At 40.6% G+C, this 20,969-nt stretch overlaps 1 protein-coding gene across 3 annotated transcripts in view; it reads left to right on the forward strand.

Annotated features, from left to right (window-relative positions):
* Window positions 1-20,969, forward strand: part of DIS3L2 (DIS3 like 3'-5' exoribonuclease 2) — a 261,720-nt gene that overhangs the window by 125,703 nt on the left and 115,048 nt on the right. For all 3 annotated transcript variants that reach the window (XM_067561129.1, XM_067561130.1, XM_067561128.1), the window contains one exon: window positions 13,905-13,984. In XM_067561129.1, the coding sequence (XP_067417230.1) occupies window positions 13,905-13,984 (80 nt within the window). The remainder of the gene's footprint in view (window positions 1-13,904; window positions 13,985-20,969) is intronic.

Genomic DNA, 20,969 nt, shown 5'->3' on the forward strand with positions numbered 1-20,969 from the left:
AGGTCACTTTTGGTTAAAAATCTAAATTTGTGTTGAAAATGTTGGCTGAAATTGGCATCTCTCACCACCATAGAGAAAATAATTTCTTCACAATTCTTGATCAGATGATGCACTGTTTCCCTGTTAGTGATGACAGGTTAGCCAAGGCCATGACCAACTGTTCATTACAAGAAACAACCTTTTCATGGTAAGATTTCGTTCTGGTACCGTGTGTCTGAAGTTTCCTTATGGAATGCGCACAGATGCTGAACTTTCGGAGCAATGACCAAGTGCCTTTGCAGATCTCAACATCTGGGTTGGGAGTTTGAGGAGCCCACTCCACACTCCGTGCATTTCAGCTATTAAGGCAGAGACACCAGACCCCTCTTTGTCTCCTTTTTACTCCTGCCTTTGTTGGCTGGTCTTTATTTAGTTGTATAGCCTTAGGTTCCTGTGCAAACTCCTATCTCGAGGCACAGGATGACATAACCAATTCCATGGGTCATGTCACAGATGACGCATAGATGGAGTCACTAGAATACAATCTGGTGGAATGGACTCCTCCTGTCCTTTTCCCCAATTCTGGTTCCCAGTGTAGTTGCTTGTGAGATTCCTTCTGCACAGTAAAGTGAACAAAAGTCCTACGTGTCTTCTCTGATGTAGCTGAGATACCTGATTTATCAAACTGCTTCTTGGGGAGTGATTCCTACGTCTTGAGTTCTTATGTCCACAGTCATTTAAAAGAAAACCCAAACCACAATATGGATGGTGTGAAGACGTTTTATTTCTGTATGACGCTAAGGACTATCCTTCAAATTCCACAGCACCTCCATACAAGAATGATGCAGAGAAGTGAGATGTAGTTCGAACAAGAGTAATAAAAATAACTGAGGCCTGAAGTGATTGACATTCAGGGAAAGATTAGCTGTTAAATGTGTATTAGTTGATGACGAAGTTACAGGCTTGAGTGATGCTTAATGGTTAACAAATATATGAACCACTTTGGTGTGATAGGAATTATTTAGTTTGGTAGAAAGAGATATTACTAGGACAAGTGAGCTAAAACTAAGAGAGGAAATCTTTTCTGTTCATCCTAAATTAGACTATCATAGACTCCAAAGGCGTGTTGGAAACCCCATTGCATAACTTGTAAACATGCTGCAGAGAACAATCCAGCCCGGGTCCACTGGGGATGGATGACCTAATGTCTCTTCCATTTTTAGCATTTGTGAATCTATGATTAAAGAGTTTACATGATAAAAGCATGTTTTTAATTATACTCCTACTCTCATCCTTGAATGGGATGGAGTCATTGTGGATAGTTCCCTGAAAACCTGCACTCAATGTGCAGCAGCAGTAAGAAAAACTAACAGGATGTTGCGAATCATTAGGAAAGAGAGAGATAAGACACAAAATATCATACTGCCTCTCTGTAAATCCATGGTATGCCCGCATCTTGAATGCTGCGTGCAGATCTGGTCGCCCTATCTCAAAAAAGATATATTGGAATTGGAAAAGGTACAGAAAAGGGCAACACAAATGATTAGGGGTATGGAACAGCTTCTGTGTGAGGAGAGAGTAATAAGATTGGGGCTTTTCAGCTTGGAAAAGAGACAACTACAGGGCGATACAAGAATGGTCTATAAAATCATGACTGGTGTGGAGAAAGTAAATAAGGAAATGTTATTTGCTTCTTCCCATAATGCAAAAATGAGGGGTCACCAAATGAAATTAATAGGCAACAGGTTTAAAACAAACAAAAGGAAGTTATTTCTTCACAACATCCTCTGGCAAGGAGTTCCACAGGTTGACTGTACATTGTGTGAAGGCCAAGACTATAATGGGGTTCAAAAAAGAACTAGATAAGTTCATGGAGGATAGGTCCATCAATATGGATGGGCAGAGATTGCAGTTGCCGGAAGCTGGGAATGGCTGACGGGATGGATCACTTGGTGATTATTTGTTCTGTTCATTTGCTTTGAAGTACCTGGCATTGGCTACTGTTGGAAGATAGGACACTAGGCTAGATGGACCATTGGTCTGACCCAGTATGGCTGTTCTTATTGGGAGAAAGGTGGTGCAGAAAACTCCATTATGCTGGAAGCACAACTATAACATTACTAGTAGAAATGTTAATGGTATTTAAATAGTGATCTCTTCTATATGCCCTGGCTTTTTAAATGGTTGACGTTTTGTCATCAGACCACAGAACATTGCTTGTGTTACACTGAAATCATAAGTAAATAGCTGAAATCGATACTCATAGACTTTAGGTCAGAAAGGGACCATTATGATCATCTAGTCTGACCTCCTGCACAATGCAGGCCACAGAACCTCATCCACCCACTCCTGTAATAGACCCCTAACCTATGACTGAGTTACTGAAGTCCTCAAATCATGGTTTAAAGACTTCAAGGTACAGAGAATCCATCCCTGATTCGGCAAACCGGGGAGCACTGTTCTATCAAAATTAAAATGTTTATTATTCCTGTTGTATAAAACATTGGGTGTCACTGTCAGCCTTCTCAGTAATTTGAACTAAGGCAGGGCTTTAGCTAAAAAATAAACGTGAAAAATGATGAAGACCAGCAGTGGCTTAACATTAACATGAGACTTCTGATGTTTGTTCACCTGTGGGAGTGGATTTTGGGGGGCTTGTGCCACGGGTGGACTGGGGTAGAGCAAGTTTCCTTTTTGCAGTTCTTCCAATTAGTTTATAATTAGTTAATGTTGCAGTGTTGGTTTAAATGTAAAAAGGAAAAGTTATAGAATTACTTCTGCACGTGTGTGCTTTTTCCAAAGTATCTTAAAGTGCCTTCAGAGGCTCATTTGAGTTGCTTCTCCTGTTAAAATATTCCTTTTAAGAGCCTGCCTTATGAACAGTTGTCCCAGGTTTTTAACGGAAATCTGCCCAAACTTAAAGTGATAAATGTAGTAGGGCACTGCAACTGAAACAGTGGGTATCTTGGGGAAATGGGGTGTGGAATGACTATTGTCTGAAATTCCTTTTTGAAAGAGAGTACTTTATCTATATCCATTTGAGCAATGAATGTCTACTCTATTGGAACAGGTCTCGTGCTTATTGGTATTTTGTAAGAAACCTACATAAGCACTGTATGCTAGTTGGATTTACTTGTGACTGAAGAATGAGAATCATTTTTTGTGGTTGCCATACCAATCAGACTGTTGTGTGAAAAAATGTTTGTAGCTTTCACTGGAGAGAGTTGACAACACTGGGATACCCAGTCCCAAATTAGAATGACTGTTTCCAGACCTGAAAAATGATGTCTGCTTAACTTTTTCTGAGACATGGCTCAGCAGGTCCTAGAGATGACCCTGAAGGGCTGCAAGAGTCTAAAAATGTCTTCAGCACTTCATTTTAAAATGCCAGCACTGAGTTACAGTTAATAGGGATAAACCAGGATGCTGAACTGAATTCCACTAGCGCCCACCTATTGTATGTATTCACAAAGTGAAGAGAACAAGACAATCTAAAGAGGAAGAATGTAAATGTGATGCAAGAGTCTAGACATGCAGTCACTCTATTGTAAATGTCTGAGTGTTGACATATTAAAGTTGAAACAAGGCCCACAAAATCTGAACTTTAATAAACAAAATGATGGTCGTTACCCTCTCACCTCCAACCAGCGACTGCAGTCACAGGCATCTTGGCTTTTCTGAAGTCTATAGTGCCGCTGCAAAATTTTCACATAGGTGCTATATAAGACCTGTGGAAGAAAGGAGGCTCGTGTCATTGTGTGACATTTAGACACAAAGCATAGATTTGTTAACCTCTAGTATGCCCTTGGATATAACCACATAACTACATCTGAAGCTTTACTCTTTGAACAGTGTGTCTCTTTGGAAACCTGCGGTTGTGAATTCCATCTATATTTCTGATGGATAAGCACACACTGAAGCTCCTAATAAATTCCTTGTTTCATTTTGTAACGTTTTTTTTTTTTTTTTTTTTGGGGTGGGGACGACTTCCTAACATCTCCTTACCGCGGCATCTCCACTGTGCTGCGCTGATGGGAAATGCCCACCCGTAGGTGCAGCGCTCTGCTGCTTGCCGAAATGTATTTACGGCGTTGGCTTCCGGGTTTGATTGAGGGAGTCTTTACTGCCGCTCAATTGAACCTGCAAAATCGATCCTGCACTGCCAGCTGTGCCTCTGGCAGTATAGACATAACCTAAGACTGGTGTAAATTGTTGGCTTATCTGTTTAGGAGTGGAACTTCTTGGTTCGTTTATGGCTTTCTAATGCTTTTCCAGGTACATGCAGTTCTCTCAATTGTAACTTAACAATGGCCGTTTCTAGGCCTTAATTTATTAAAGATATGACTGAGATTCATGCCTCCGCCTGCCAGGCTTATCCAGCCACACTGTAAATTGAGGAAACAGTTCCTTTGTTTTTCAAAGGGCTTGCATGGCAGCGCTTTAACATTTCATTCAACTGAAATATACAGTGTGTGCAAACTGTCATTTCTTTGCTTCAGCAGCATCGAGTTACTCTTCCTGAAATTCTCTTTGGGAACACCCAGACTTTGCCCAACCATAGTCCCCACTAGCAGTTTGCCAGGAGCCACACCTTTAATATCTGTGGAGGTCGTAGTTACAACATGCAATGCTTCCTTCTGATCTAAGCATTCTGCTTCTTGAATGAAGATGGAGTATTGACTAGTAGGGCTGGTAGTTGCCGTGGTTCACAGATGTTTGTATTTAATGGTTAATAACTTTAACAGATCCGTTGAACTCTGAATGGTTTAGCTGAGTGAAAAGCTAATTTGATTATGAGATATTGTGTATTTGGGGCTGAAAGATCAAATACAATAAAAAGAGTGATTTCTTCTCTGTCACTTGCAAACACAATTGTATGGATACACTTGTTTGCTTAAAAAACAAACAAACAACCCAGAACCAAAACTGTTTGTTCGTTCCATGTTCTTTGAATGTTTTAATTAGCATGATAATGCCAGCTGACCAATAATGTGCTTATCTTACTTACCTCCAGTACTTCATTAGCTTGTCTTTCTATCTCCTATAAAAAGGAAAAAATCTGACTGCTCTGCACACAAGCTGGTCTGCTTTAATCAGTCTTTTTAAGCTATGGAGTGTGAAACTGCACATAATTCGCTTTTCCTTAATGCAGGATTGATTATACCAGAGTCTGTGTGCACATTTGCATGACCATTTTATAAACTAAGAGCTGCATTCTGATAGGTTTTCTGTGGGAGGCTTGATTCTGAATGTAGTAGAAGGAACTAGTTTGCAAACCTTTCCTGTGGCATTGCTGTCTTACACCTTGACTGGTGGTGTTGGTTAGTCAGTCTCCCTCTAGTACTGTAGTCACTCGCATGGACACTTATCACATGCCTGAAAGGCTACATGGCGATGACAGAATCGGTGCATGTACCTTTCATTAACAATTTCATAATACGCCCAGTGGGATCTGTTGCACCAGCCTTACCAAATTGTCATAGGAATTTTCTAGCCCAGCCATATAATACAACTCTCCCCATGAGGAGGGTGGAAGAAAGAGATTTTATTCTTCCATCAACAAAAGCTAGATGCCAGAGTGAGTACACTTTGCAAGGCTGTGTTAAACATATGTTTTGGATGAAGGCGCTCCTGTAAAGAGTTTCCACGTTGAGATGTTTGTCTTCAGTCAGTGCAGCAAAGGTGGGGGTTCTTAAAGACGCACACATTTATCTCTAGTCCTTTTCAACTTGAAGACCGGAAAGTCTCTCAACTCCATGCATGTCTATATCTCCTAAACCAGTTTCCTTTAGTTAACCAAGCGGTGTGTATGTTGGAACGAACACTTCTGGAACAGCTTGTTACTTTTATAAAGTATGTTTTGACGTTTTTAAATGAATAAAACAGATTTTTATTAGGCATAATGACAAGAAGAGGTTGTTCCTTTGGGATTTTTTAAGGAGGGACGCCCAAATTTTGCAGCCCACAGGGCCGCTTTAGCAGCCTGACAGGAGTGGAGGGCAGTGCCCAATTTGTATTCGTGGGTGATAAATGTTAATGTATGTGCACGTAGCCAGAATATTTGCTTGCACTTAAACAGTCTCTTCCTTGACAGGTGCATGGAAATTGCTGCTGCCTTGAGTTTTATTAATAAAAACCTACCAGAGGTTGGTTTTGCCATCTCTCACCAGTTACAGGGGGGGCTATAGTCTGACCCTTTTGAAATCTCTTGTACCGTGGTCTATTGAGGTGGTATCATTACATGGGCAGATTCAGACAGGGATACATCAAGGCGTCTGAGTGGCTTTTCTCTTGTCAGTCAGAGGAGCAACGAGCAGTTTCTTATCTCCATTTGGAAATGTTTTACCTCAGGCATTGCAGGGGTCCAGTCTGTCACCCTTCACTTTCCATTTGCATAGGGCCCATGGGAACAAGTGCCATGAGATGATTTGGTTTGCAGTACTATTGGTATGCTGATGACACGGCACCGTGTCTTTTCCAGTGTCTTGAAGTGACTGAGACTTTTGGGTGAGAGCGAGCTATTTGAAGCACAGTGTAGATTAGAGGTGATGTTGGTTGGTTGAAGGAAGAAATCAGAGGAGATAGTAGACTGCCTGTCCTTTGAATGAAGCCCCATCCCTCCAGTCACAAATAGGTCGGTGGACAATAGGTAAATGCTGCAATTGGGTCTCTGGTTGGTGAGGGTTTTTTTGTGTTTTTGTTGGGGTTGTTTTTTTTGCAATACACCAACCGCCTACAAAAATAATAATTAATCATAAAAAATCAAAACCAACAGTTTTTTATTTATTACATGAATAATGCAGTCACGGTTATGTAGAATTCAGTTCCAGGGCTCTCTCCACTCATCTTAGCCTGCTATGGAAGTATCATTTTGTGATAAAGTTTGAGCACTGCCATGCCACAAAGTCAGAAGTGCTTGCTTTAGAATGTAGGTCCAGTGTACCATAGGCTTGCCTCTTGGCTCCCTGGATCCATGGCTTTGCCCACTTAGCCCTTATTCTGTGGAACTTTTGCCTTGTATAGCCTGTTCATCAGTGGCTTTTTCTGATCCCACAGTCTTTGCACAGGGTAAAACTCTCATTTGAAAAGCTCCAGGTTCAGATGCCTAGAGTAGTTAGCCCTCACCTCCCATTTTGAACATGTTAAAAAATATCCTGGGTGCCTTATTAATAGTAATCTGGCTAGGTGTGTCGTCTTTTTGACACATATAAGGATAAATGCCTCACTCAGGGAGCATTGTGTCAGGCTAGCGTTCGCAAGGAAGCAGGTTGCTCAGCAGTAGCGAATGCTTATCCTGGATTCTAGAGATACAGCATATGAAATGCATCTGTGGTAGCACTACAGAGCCTGGAAGTATATACAATAGTCCCTGCTGGTTTGTGTTCTCATGAACTCGGGCCCCATCGTTGACCTCTACAATAGATTTAATTGGCCAAGTGTCTGGAAGCAAAGCAGCTCCATTAGGTACTACATTGTATAAATGTATTCAGAATTTGGCACGGGCATATTTATGTTCCCTTCTTTCCAGCGCAGACTGCAAATATGCACTTTGTTGAAACTAGTCTATTAATTTTTAAACTGCCTAGAGCTACAAACCGCTATGGGTGGCGCACATTTGTGGTTGCAGCTCCAAACAGCTGGAATAAGCTATCTATTCCACTGAAACAAGAGCCCATGTTCTTTGGTTTTAAGAAGCTCTTAATCTCTTCCTTTACACTGACAAGGCTTAAAGTGGGCACTTGGGTTCAGGTCAGTGTTGAAGAGATATAAGGCTATGTGATAGCTGTCTCCCTAGGATGCTTACCTGTGGCCCCGTGTCTTACCAGTCAGGCAGGCACGTGACATATTAGTATACGTGGAGGGTTTGCTTGCACTGTACATACGTGATTCTTTGAAGAATGGTAAATAGGGACGTTATGTAAGCCCTGTTCCTTGGAAGGAGTTCACTTTGCAATTCCGTTCATTGATGGACTTTTAATTTAAGGAGTATGTATTTATGGAAGCAAGATGGTTTGTAGGTCATTACATTGGTTGATTTACGGTGCTGGATAGCTGGACTGTAAGCAGATCAAAATCAGTGCAGTTTAGAAGATCTTGTACCTTCCAGGATCACTATTTCCAGTTTGTTTGGATATATGTAATAAACTGGATCAGAAGTGAGCATTTATCTGAGGATTAGGCAGGTTTGCTATAGGACAAGAAGACAAATGTATTGGGGAATATTTTCAAAGGCTCAAATGGAAGTTAGGTGCATTGGAAATTTCCTTAGTATACTTGGCAGGATTGCACAAATCTGTGCAAATATCAGACAAACGTGATCCCTCCCTTCCTCCCCAACCAACGCGCACACTTCTTGCAAGCAGAAGTTTACTGTGCTTCTCAGCTGTGCATCTCCTAATGGGAGTACCTTCAGGGAACTGAGACTTACAGATTTGAAGCAAGAAATTGGCTAACAAAGAGATGGCTACAAGAGTTAGATTTCTATCCCTCCGCCGCCTCACTGTATATCAGCATGTGTTTTGTGAGGTTCACACTCATTCTTAAGATTAAACTGGAAAATAAAAATTGCTGTAGTGCCCACTTCACTCCATTTTCCCCACCACACATGCCCCAGAGCTGTCTGCATTTGGATCCCCGCCACAATACACGTGCGTTACAGGAACTTTGCTGAAGTTTGTTCAGCCCCCACTAAAGGAGGCCCCTGACGTAGGAATTTAAAATGATTCATTTGTTGGGCACTTCAAGCCCTAGGCTTCAGTTTATAGCTTGCTGGTGTATTCTGCCAAACTGCTCTTTAAAATATAATGAGTCTTGAAGTCAGACACTGTGTGTTCTGTCTTATCTTTCTTGGAACAAACCTACTGCCTACCTAGATTTATTCCCCATCTCTGGTATTTTTATAATTCCATTGCTATTGATATATGACTCTACCTATCTACATCAGATATTATACAGATTATATGTATTGGTTGTAAATTCTTTGAGGCAGGGATGGCATCTTCTAATGTGTCTGCATGACACCTACTTCAGTGGGTCTCCAATCTTAATTGAGGCCTCTGAGTTCTAAATAATTGGTTAGCTAATTCCAGTTAGCTGACCTAGCATCCACCTCCTTCTCTAACTTTCTCTGAGGTTCATGCTGATTCAAATCTTTTTCAAACCCCATTTTTCCTAGAGATGCACAATATTCTCGCTTATAGCATGCATGACTGCGTAAACCACTGTACAGTACAGTGTCTGTTCACTAAGGGCTGAACTGAGACCAGACAAACAGTTTCACTTGATTTCACTCTGTGCTCCTTCTGTTTGGGTCTTAAACATTTAGCAGGCTCCATTTTGCTCTAGCTTTGTCTGGAGTATTAGAGAGGATGTGGCATCTGGCTTTATTCACAAATGTTCAGTATTTAACAACAGAAATGAAGGTTATTCGTGTTCAGTTTAGTTTTACCAGTTGCTGACAATTTCCTTTTACTAAAACTCCAGTGCAGTGCTTAAAGAAATACAGGTTCACAGGACACTGAGAATTCAGTGCACTTACACATGCTGTGTTTGGAATATACCTGCAGATTTGTATTTCCTAAAGGCAACATACGACTTTGCCAGTGGGCTCCTTAAAGCTCCAGGATTTGATGTGGAGACCAGTCTGTTTCCATCAGCCTTTCATTCATAACTTCATTGTGGCCATCAAGTCTCTCATTTTTATTCCCACTTGTTCAGTACTTTCTGTTAGCAAACAGCTGGGGAAAACCTGCAAAATTTTACTTACCCCAGGAGAATTAAATACCATTACTTCTTCTTCTTATTATTATTATTATTATTATTCATCACCAGGAGGACAGTGCATAAGCAGATTTGTGTTCGGGACTAGTAAATTTTGTAGTAGTAAATTTAGTAAAGACTGGGTACGTTCAAGTGCTATGAGCTCCTCCATTCATGTACCCTTTTCCCCTCATTCTCTTCCCAACCTACCATCTACTTGGAATGTCTCCCATTCAGGGTGGATTGATTTAAATCAAGACGACTTAAATCACCAAGAGAAAATAATTGATTTAAATCAAGTTTCCCACTGATACTTCTTCACATATTTCTTAAATAATGGTGCAAATCTGATCACTAAAACATGTTAATTTACAACTCCATATGGCATTTTACAACATCTCGGAGGGTATACTTCGTGTAATTTTTTAGATAACTTGATTTTTATTAATTTAGGAAATAGTACATAATACTCATTACCTGTGTCCAGCAGTACATTGGGAATGTAAGAACTAAATCACACACACAAACACAATAGCACTTATATTTTATTAAACTAAATCTTAAATGTTACATAAATATTTCACATCTGCAATTGCAACCGTCTCCTGAGTTGCCGGCTGACGGCTGTCCTTAAACTTTTTTTTAATTTTCAGATTTTATTAACTCTAACAGACAAGTCATCACAACATTAAACGTACGCTGTCCTTAAAACTTCCACAACTAGCTCTCATCTTCCCCACTCCCACTGTCATTTTTATTCATAGACTGAAACAGAAATATGAGTTTTCCTACTTTTTCACTCCCAGTCGATTTCTTAGGTTTGAGTGAATAATACCAAACGCTGAAAATATTCTCTCTCTGCCTGCAGAGGAAGCTACTGCTGTGAAAAGTTGGCTTAGCAACTGAAGGAGCTCTGTTTCAAGGTGCCTGGTTAATGATTTCCACCAATTCGGGGGAGTGACTTTATTCAAAATATCATCAATAAACACGTACTATTTAAATGGTTCTGCTCCAGCCCGGAAATTTATTATGACCGGCATAACTGAGGAGTGATTTTGAGATGCCCATGCCATGGCAGCATCATCTTCTTCAGAAGTTAGGCATCTACCTTTATATCTGGGGTCGAGAATGTTCGCAAGAAAATGAGGTGGAGTTAGTGCTTGATCCATTCGCTTCTTTATTGCCTGCAGTTGAACTTTCTGGTGAGGTGTTTCTTTCTTCAATGTCTCTTGAAGTGCCTTCCAAATTTCGACAGCATCAGAATGCAGCAACAGTTTCTCTGAAGTTTGTGTAAGGCTCTGGATATAGGCTTCAGTATTCAGAGCATATCCTCTACATTCCTCTTTAATCCAATGTTAGATACTTGGGATGAGATACTTCCATGTATTTTATCACGGTTTTCTTCGCAAAGTTTTATGAGAATAGGCCAGTTCCTAATAAATTGTTCAAAACAATCAACCACAGAATTCGTCGAACATCTTGAGGGAGAATTAGTTTGGATCCTCCTGCTCTTTTCAGTGAAGCAAAATGGTTGTTACGGAAATATTTTACGACTTCAACAACATTTTATTTTATTCCCGGAGAAGACGTACTTAAGTCTTTGGCTAAAAGATGCATTCAATGGGCACTGCAGCCATATGTTGTTAAGGAGCATCCTTCCGTTTCTTCTTCTAAGTATCTTCTCATCTTTGCCATGTTTGCAGCATTGTCTGTGACAAAACTGCGCACGTGACAGTTGAATTTTTGTTCACAGTTTATTACAGCTTTCACAGCCACTTCTTTTAAATATTCTGTTGTGTGGGCATTTCCCAATGTATCCATTGTTTCTGAAAGATATGCAACCCCATCTTCTGTTGTCACACAGGCACGTATTACCTGATCATTGTGTACATAGCTCCACCCATCAAGGCTTAAATTGGCAAATTTCCCCTCAGTATTTCTTGCACAGCGTTCAAGTTCCTTCTCATACCCTGTATCTAGCAACCTTCCAGCAATGTCTGCTCTCCCAGGTGGAGTGTAGCCTGGTTGTAAGGATTCAACCATGTCAGTGAAGTGTTTATTGTTAACAATGTGAAAAGGAGAATTTGTGGTATAAATGAACCGAGCAATCTTTTCATCTGTGGTGTCTTGTTGGTATTTGCTGGTCCTTACTACAAACCCCTCCATGGTGGTGGTTTTACTGGATGACTGAAATCGTTTGCTTGCTACTGATACTTTGTTGTCTGAAATACGTTTAGTTGCAGCACTGCTGCTAAAAGTACCAACGGATGACTCTGAAGTTGTTGCAGATAGTCACAGTCAAAGTCTCTTATGCTTAAATGGGATCCTGAAACAAAAATCAAAAATGGTTTTGAATAGTCGTTCTTCTCTGTTCTTCTCACTCTATTATTCAGTTAATCATTTACATTTTTTCCAGCAAGGATGCAGATCTGATTCCAAATTACCAAAAAAGCTAAGACTGTCTGCACTTTTAGAGTGCACTTCATTTTGGAGTAAGCCCCATAGAACTCACTGGCACGTCTGTTTTTTGAGAAAACAAGTATAGGATGAGGTTCCATTGAGAAAGCTGAGTTGTGCTGAAGTAAAATAGGGAACAGACTTATGGCATCACCCTTATGGTCTGTGGCCATGATGTTCCAAAATAAGGGGCATGTATTATGTAATATAAAATAAGAAAATTACACCCAGTGGCAACTGGCAATTCTAGATTTCTCTTACTGCAGCTTTCTGTACAGTATACTTGGGTGATAGATTCTAAACCTAGTTAACTAATTAAACAAGCCATAAGGATTAGCTAAGCTAAACTTTTTTTGTAGCAACATCCAACATAGCAAACAGCTTGGGAATTTACTTGTTAAATCACACATACTAAAAGACAGAGAGAGAGTCTTGAAGAATGATGCATTGCAAAGTGAATTATTTAAGTTACTAACCAGTTGATCCCCATTGTTCTTCAGACATATCCACATCTTCGTCCACATCATTTTCTCCCAATAAGCAGTTTTCATTATGATGTTTCATTCTTGCAGCTAGGCCCTGCATCTCCTTCTTGCACTGCTTACACTTGACACGTTTTCCTTTTTTACCCAGGGAAGGGATTTCTTCAAAATATTCCCAGATAGGGTCTCTCTTATGCCCAGAAGCCATGACAGTTTTTCTGTGGCAAAAGTGTGGGGGAATATAGGAAGCTGTGTGTGTGCTGAATAATGTCTTCCCTTTTTTTCTTTCTAGTCCACTTCACTCTTCCTTTCTACTCTGCCTCCATCCTTTGTCTCTCTGTCTTTAAGACCGTGTCTTAACTAACTCCTCTGCCTTGCCTGGCCCAGCTCCACCACCATATAAGCACAGAACAACAACAGTTCTATCCAGCCTTTGCTGTCTTTGCACATGTGACTTTAGTCTATTGAGAAACAGAAACTGAAAGCCCAGAACTTTCAAGAAGCAAGAGCTGGTAGTTAGGCTGGACAGACTAGAGCTGTTAATTCATTTTTATGAGACTGTAAGTGTAGGTTTAGCATGTTTGTGATGAGATTTAATTGTAACTGTTATTTTTTAAACGAGAGAGAGATTTAGTATTGTACTGATGATTTAAAAAAATCAATCTGATTTAAATAAATTTTTTTTTATTATTTATTTAAAAAAAAAAATCATTGATTTTTATCCACCCTGCTCCCATTCCATTGTACTCTGTTTTCAGACCGCTTACTCCAGTATCAAATCACTAGGCCAAAGTGGGTTGTTCTAAACATTGTTTAAAAAAAATGTATAAAATTGTCATATTTTTGTTTGACTTCATCAAAAAGGATTTGGGGCAGAAAGGACTTTTCAGCCCAATAGAACTTTGTGGGATGGATTATTTACTTTTGTGGAGGAAAATTGATAATGATGAGACCTATGTAAAACAAACAATTCCGAGGGGGGGAAACATAACACAAGACACCATCCTCTAATTGTTCCATTATTCCAAATACCTTTTTCATGTGGGAAGGTTGCTTCTGAGGGACTGGGGAATCTCTGGAGATGGGAAAACAATTAGATTGGAAGATGTTACATGTTTCAACAGCCTACCTCCAGAAAACTTATCTATTGGTGGGACTTTTCTGGTGGGCTGTGTGTCTGGTGCAAAACAAAAAAAGATGTTAAAATTCCCTTTTTTTCTTTGATAGGAAAGAATGCATCTTCACCATTGATCCATCAACTGCCAGGGACCTTGATGATGCCTTGTCCTGCAAACAGCTTCCTGATGGTATGACATGTATCTTACAAACTATGCTCCCAGTGTTTATTTTTAGCAGTTGGCGCACACATTCATGTTTAATTTTCTGTGCAAACCTATTCTTCTTAAATGAGAGTAGAGTATTAAACTAGTTTTATTTTCTTCTTTTAATTACCCTCTTTCTGAAACCTCTTAAGCAGAACTCTTTAGACTGTATTCTTAACTTTTGGCAATGATGTATGTGGAACCGACAAGTTTGGCATAATAACAGTTGTAACTTCATCTGAGCTATAGCTGTCTTTTTCTGTCTTTGTGGGAGTTATATCTACTGGCCTCATAGACCTCATCTGGGTTTAGAGGTTTTAGTAGAACTGCGTGATCTTGGATATGCCGTACCTGGATAAAAGAACATGATACCTTTTTGAAGGTCCTTGTTGGCTGAAATTCCCTCTTGGTGTTTATTGCAGGAAAACTCATAATACTTACACTAGCAGATTGTACCTCTTGAATTTGCATTTTGCTCTTGCCATTTGCCTTCTAAGTTTTCTGTTTTGCCTTGTCTCAACTTGAAACTATTATACAGTAAATCTGCAGGACAAAAAGTTCCATGTGCCAAATCCTGAAGATTTGACTTTTACACCTTCCCATTTGAATATCTGCACTGCCAAACAAGCACGGATGGACTTGAGAGCTGTTTATTTCAGAAAAATTCCCACGGTGCATTTGCTTTAGAAATATGGAGTGATGATCACATTCACACTAATGCAGATAAATAAGTTTCTGTATTGTTTCTTTGTGATAGTTTGATGTGATCACACTCTGATGATACACAATAACAAGAAAGGTTAGAGAGACAATTCCAAACAAAGTCATCGGTAGAAGTGTCTTCCACAAAGGTTTTTTTTTGTTTTGAGTAACACAGCCAATAAATTCTCTGGTCATTCAAATCCAGGTACAGTACAGTATAACAGGGCAATAAAACAGAGATACAAGATCCCGGATAAAAGGAAATGTAAAATTTATTTCTAATTCTGAGGAAAAGTTAAACAATATTGTCTCTCTACCAGTCTGCACAAAATAAAAGCAGACTTTTTAAATAAAATAAACTTTAAAAAGTACAGACCCTCTTCTGTTAACACTGTTGCTTCTTTTACTTTTGAACCATCTGTACATTTATAGTAACACTGCAAATTTCAGAGCATTCAGAACTAAGGTGTGCATCGAGATTGTATTGGTCACCTGTGTAAGGATTTTAAAAGCAACTGCTCCATTCAGTGTATTCGTTCCTGGTTTATACTTCTGCATATTTCCCTTATCCATAGCATGTTCAGGAGAAGACATTCAAGGGTAATATCTACCTAGACTGGAATTTCTTCTTCCCAGGGAAAGTCCGCAGATCAGTTTCAATGCATCTTGCACCTGCTTGCAACTCCTTGGAGGCAGATACCAGAACCATCAGTCATGTCAGGCTAAAGTGCCCACCACTGTGGGTGGATAAGGAATTGGTTAAAGGGGAGACTACAATGGGTCATGCTGAAAGATGAACTTTCAGACTAGAGGGAGGTTACTAGTGGAGTTCCACAGGGATTGGTCTTGGGACCAGTCATATTTAATATTTGTATTACTGACCTTGGCACAAAAAGTGGGGGGGTGCAAATAAAATGGGCAGATGACACAAAGATGGGAGGTATTGCCAATACGGAGGAGGGCCAGAAAACCGCAGAAGAAGATCTGGATGACCTTGTAAGATGAAATGGGATGAATAATAGAGCAAAGTGCAAGGTCACGCATTTAGGGACTAACAAGAATTTTTGCCAAGAGCTGGGGACTTCTCAGTTGAAAGTGACAGGACGAGAAAGACCTGGGCGTATTAGTTGATCAAAGGATGACTGAGTTGTCAGTGTGATGTGGCTGTGAAAAAAGCTAATGCAATTCTAGGATGCATCAGGCGAGGTATTTTCGGTAGAAATAGGGAAGTGTTAGTATCATTATACAAGGCACTGGTGACACCTCACTTTGAATGCTATGTGCAGTTCTGGTCTCCCATGTTTAAGAAAGATGAATTCAAACTGGAACAGGTACGGAGAAAGGCTGCTGGAATGATTTGAGGAATGCAAAGCCTACCTTATGGAAGGAGACTCAAAAAAAGCTTGGTTCGTTTAGCCTAACAAAAAGAAGGCTGAGGGGGGAGAGATATTGCTCTCTATAAATGCATCAGAGGGATAAGTATCGGGGAGGGAGAGGAGTTATTTAAGTTAAGCACCAGTGTGTACACAAGGACAAAGAGATATAAACTGGCCATCAAAAGTTTAGGCTTGAAATTAGGTGAAGGTTTCTAACGATCAGAGGAGTGAAGTTCTGGAACAGCCTTCCAAGGGGAGCAGTGGGGGCAAAATTCCTAACTGGCTTGAAGACTGAGCTTGATAAGTTTATGGAGAGGGTGATATGATGGGACTGCCTACAATGGCATGTGGCCCATTGGTGGCTGCCATTAGCAAAAATCCCCAGCGGCTGGAGACGGGACACTAGATGGGGAGGGCTCTGAGTTACTACAGAGAATTCTTTCCCAAGTGTCTGCCTGGTGAGTCTTGCCCACATGCTTAAGGTCTAAATGATCACCATATTTGGGGTCAGGAAGGAATTTTCCTTTGGGTCAGAGGGGCAGAGACCCTGGGGGGGGGGGGGGAAGGGGGTGTTGGTTTGCCTTCCTCTATGGCATGGAGAATGGGTCACTTGCAGGTTTAAACTAGAGTAAATGGTGAAGTCTCTATAACGTGAAGTCTTTAAATCTTGATTTGAGGACTTCAGTAACTGAGCCAGAGGTTAGGGGTCTATTACAGGAGTGGGTGGGTGAGGTTCTGTGGCCTTACAGTGTGCAGGAGGTCAGACTAGATGATCACGATGGTCCCTTCTGGCCTGAAAGAAGCCTTAACCAGCTCAATCTGTCTCCAGCCGCTGCAGGAAGGCTTTACTAGACCTCCCGCTCAGAGCAACAAGAAAATAAAAGCAAACAACCAGAAAGGGAAATGATTAATATTTGACTTAGTGGGTTTCAAGCATTACTGGGCTGTTACTTGGCCTTGGGGGCTCTGCAGGAAGATTGCTGGAAAGCCCCTTTCTGATACTGAGAGAGCTCCGCTTCCAGCGCAGCTTGTCTGGGCAGGCACAGCAGCTGGTTAAGCAAGAAACGAATGAGGCCAGGAGAGTGGAATTTACAGCCCAATGTCTTTGAGTAAAGTTGGGCCATGGATCCCCTGTCCATCAATGGACCTATTTGCATCCAGGTTCAGTGAAGTTACTGATGTCTTATTCCAGATGGAGAGAGCAATAGGCCATAGTTTCAGTTATGCTCTGTCTTCCATGGCCAAAAGCGTGATTGTTTGTTTCTGCTCACCATGTTCTTCAGCACATGAAGAATTTTACAATATCAGAATTGAAGCAGGTGGCCTCACATTGTCCTCGGAGATCCTGGTTCTTGTATCCAATTCCGATGGCATCCATGCTTCCATGTCATGCCTCCTCTGCAAGAGGAATCCACTCTCAAGGACCAAAATTCTACAAGTGGCATCTGGGCCCAGACTATAGGGAAGGCCTAGAGTTAAATCATTAGCATGGGTATTTTCAGTCAAGGCAAGGCAAACAACACACATATGCGCAAACACACACTTACTGTTATTTGAGGTCTTACAGTAAAATCTTAATATGGGCCTAAATCAGACTCTAAAATCCAAGTGGTAGCTATTTCCAGCTCACAAGAGAGAGCAAGCAGGAGCCAGAGTGTCCTCTAATCCAGACATAAGCTTTCTAAGAGCTGCCTCGTTTTTCAACCTTACTTCAACAACTGCTCCACTTTGGGACCTAACTCTCGTACAGAATGCATAGACTAAGCACCCCTTTGATTCCTTGTCAGGAGTGACCTGAAGAATTTCTCTCATTTAAGGAGTGTCATCCTGGTTACAATTACTTGGGCAAGAGATTTTTTCGGTTGTGGATGTTTTATCGGGGAACAGCAGTACTGCACCTCACATAAGGGCAAAATTTTGCTAAGAGTTAACACAGCCTTTGTTCCAAAAATAAACTCAGATTTAAGAAATTACTATTTTGTCGTCGTTTTTGCTCATGTGAAAAAATTAAAAAATATGTCTGGCATATTCTTGATGTCAGGAGAGCTCTAAAAATCACTATTGAATGCAGTACCCAGTTCAGAAAATCTCTCTGTTGGTCTGCATCACCCATCATAAATAATAAAGAAAATACTGCCAAGGCTTTTGTTATTAGATGGCTAAATTAGTGCTTTCTAAGTTAGAATCCTTCTCTCCCTCTTGAACATTTGTGTTAATTTATTCAGAGCCATGAAAGCTTCCTGGCCTGTAGGGATCTTATCCAGCATAGGAAGAGAGACATAGAGTTGTAAGTTTCACTTGAAACTTGCAGACTTCATTAGTTCCTGTCAATGAAGAGAGGGTTCTGCATACTATGCTCACTCAGTAATTAATATATATGATTCATCTATTTCTGCGTGGAAATCCACAGATCCATTACAATGGGAGATGTACTCAGAAGAGGAGACAAAGAACGAATGAGGAGATGGACGTGGTGGTTTTTTCTAAATACATATTTGCTGCAGAATCTCATGGCAAAATTCTGCAGCAGCTAGGAGCTTTTCTAGGGTGTATGTCAGGAAATGAACTAGTTCCGTTCTGGGAGCGACTTACGTTGGAAGCTGCCTTTGATTAACTGTTGTGCTCCTCATTAATGATACCAGAGAAACATGGAGGTAAATATACTGTTCACATTGATATGAAACATGGAGGTAAACATACTGTTTACATTGATATGCAAACAATTTCCTCCTCAGAAATTCTGTGGACTGTTAGGAAATGATTAGCTGCAGAATGTCAGTGTATTTTAGGGTGCGCTGCTAGAGGGTTGTCTCTTCTCTGCATACATTTCATGACTCCAGTTTTAAAGAGATGATGTTGGCCATATTTACAGAGTTGCTGTGTAACATCCCTGCTGGAAACCACTAAATCACATTACCCATGTCATTCCACATGGTGGTTGAAAACTACCACCGCTCTGGTTGAACTTCTTCTCCCCCTTCAGCCCCGTGTCATTTTACAAAATGTAGCTGCTGTTATTACTCTGAGAAAAATTCCTGAACTGAAAGCTGAATCAGAGCAGAATATATCAAAACCTGTTATCAACATGGTTCCCCCTTGGTCTCCTCCCCATGACCTTGGTATTTTGGAGCAGGGGATTCCCCCACAGACACATTCACCAGATCACCAGGGTTTTATCTTTGTAACCTTTCTGTGGTCTGTCCATCCCTTTCCATCCTCTCTCTGCTAAAACTCTTTCCCAGGTCTGTCATCTCTTGAACGTGCGGTCACTGTCTCCATATCTTTTTTCTCTCTACTGTCTTCTTTTGCCTCCCTTCATGCTGCTTTTTTGGATGCCCCATTCCTCATCTCCACCTCTGTGAAGTCTTTTAAGTTGTCCTCTATTCCTGGAACGCCCTTCTTATTTATATACCATAGCGACTTATGGATCGACTAAATCATTTAAAACCCCTGGTAATCCTCAGGTCATGTTCACTAACCTCTCAACCAGCAGACGTTCATCTTGTCTTTCAGTCCCTGTTGTTTGCCTTTAACCTGCATTGCAAACTTTTTGGGGCAGGAGCTTGGCTTTCATTTTGTACAGTGTCTTGCAATTCTGTACTGTTTTATAAGAAATGAATAACAATACTCTGGTTACCTTTTTATCTAGCTTTGTCCCCCATAGCTACTTGGTACCTTTTGCTTAAATCTTCCCTGAGCTGGCAATACAATCGTAGAGCTTTCACCTACTTCATTTAGATCCTATATGCAGCAGCCTTCTTGGAGTAATGTGTATACAATAAACAGGAAAATACTGAATGGTGTTGGAGCAAAAGTTATATTTTTTAAGAGTCGTGCTTTCTTCCTTCCTTTTGGGAAAGGTGTTTAAGAGGAACAGATACCTGCTGTGGATTGGAGAGAAAATGATAGAAACCATGCATCAGTACATGAGCCTAATGCAAAAAGCTCAAATTGCAGTTTACGTAGGAAAAGGTTTTTGCAGGAATCAAATATAAAAAGAATTAAAGGAGACATGTAAGCAGTGGGATTCTGGGAAACAGGCAATCAGTTTTTCTTTGGGTATCTAATGTGATTAGTTAACACAACTTCAATGTTACCAGCTGATTAATCCAGTGGTTTCTTGTTTAGGAGCTGAGCTATGTTCTGTTACTCGGAAAGTGAAAGAGACACGTTACAATGATTAGAAACAGGTATATTTCCCTGTCTTTCCATCAAGGGCCTGTGGTTGCAGATTCTTTGCAATATGAAGTGTATATTCAGGTCTTTCTCAAGTACAGATGGCTACTGTGTGAGCTCCTGTGTAATACTAGATGGACTGCACTGCGCATAGTGTATCTTACACTTTTGTTGTTTTAAGTGAAAATGTTGGTTGTTCCTGCGTTAGCAGGCATCACCTCTAATTTTTCAAGGCTAGAATGGAATGGGATCATGGAGAGCCAGGTGGTGCCACCCTTCCCCTACAGGCATTTCTTTTCAAGTCATTGAGCCTACTCATGGTGCAGGGCACTGTTCAGTATGAGTCAGGGCATTGTAAACTGGCCCCAAATAAATGGTGGTTCAAGGAAAATATACTGTTCCAAACACCCGGATAGTTTTGGTAGAAAAGCACGGGGAGGAAGCTAATAGAGAATGGAACCGCGACCTGTTCTGGGGTAGCAGCTGTTAGAATCTAACTATGATCTTATTTCTTGCATATGAAAGCTTAAATTTTTGAACACGTGCAGGATTCTCTCCATGTAATCCTTACTCTTATAAATGTAGGTTGCATGACAACTCTGCATGGTGCTTTGGCTATTTTAGAAAGATTCCATTCCTGTCCCCAAAAGCTTCAAATTCTAAAATGGACAGTTTGAACTAGAAAGCATGGAACTTGGTTATGCAAGCAGCAGCAT

This window comes from Emydura macquarii, unplaced genomic scaffold, assembly GCF_026122565.2.
Source record: "Emydura macquarii macquarii isolate MOO-44397 ecotype Brisbane River unplaced genomic scaffold, CSIRO-AGI_Emac_v2 contig_2365, whole genome shotgun sequence".
Lineage (NCBI taxonomy): Eukaryota > Metazoa > Chordata > Testudines > Chelidae > Emydura > Emydura macquarii.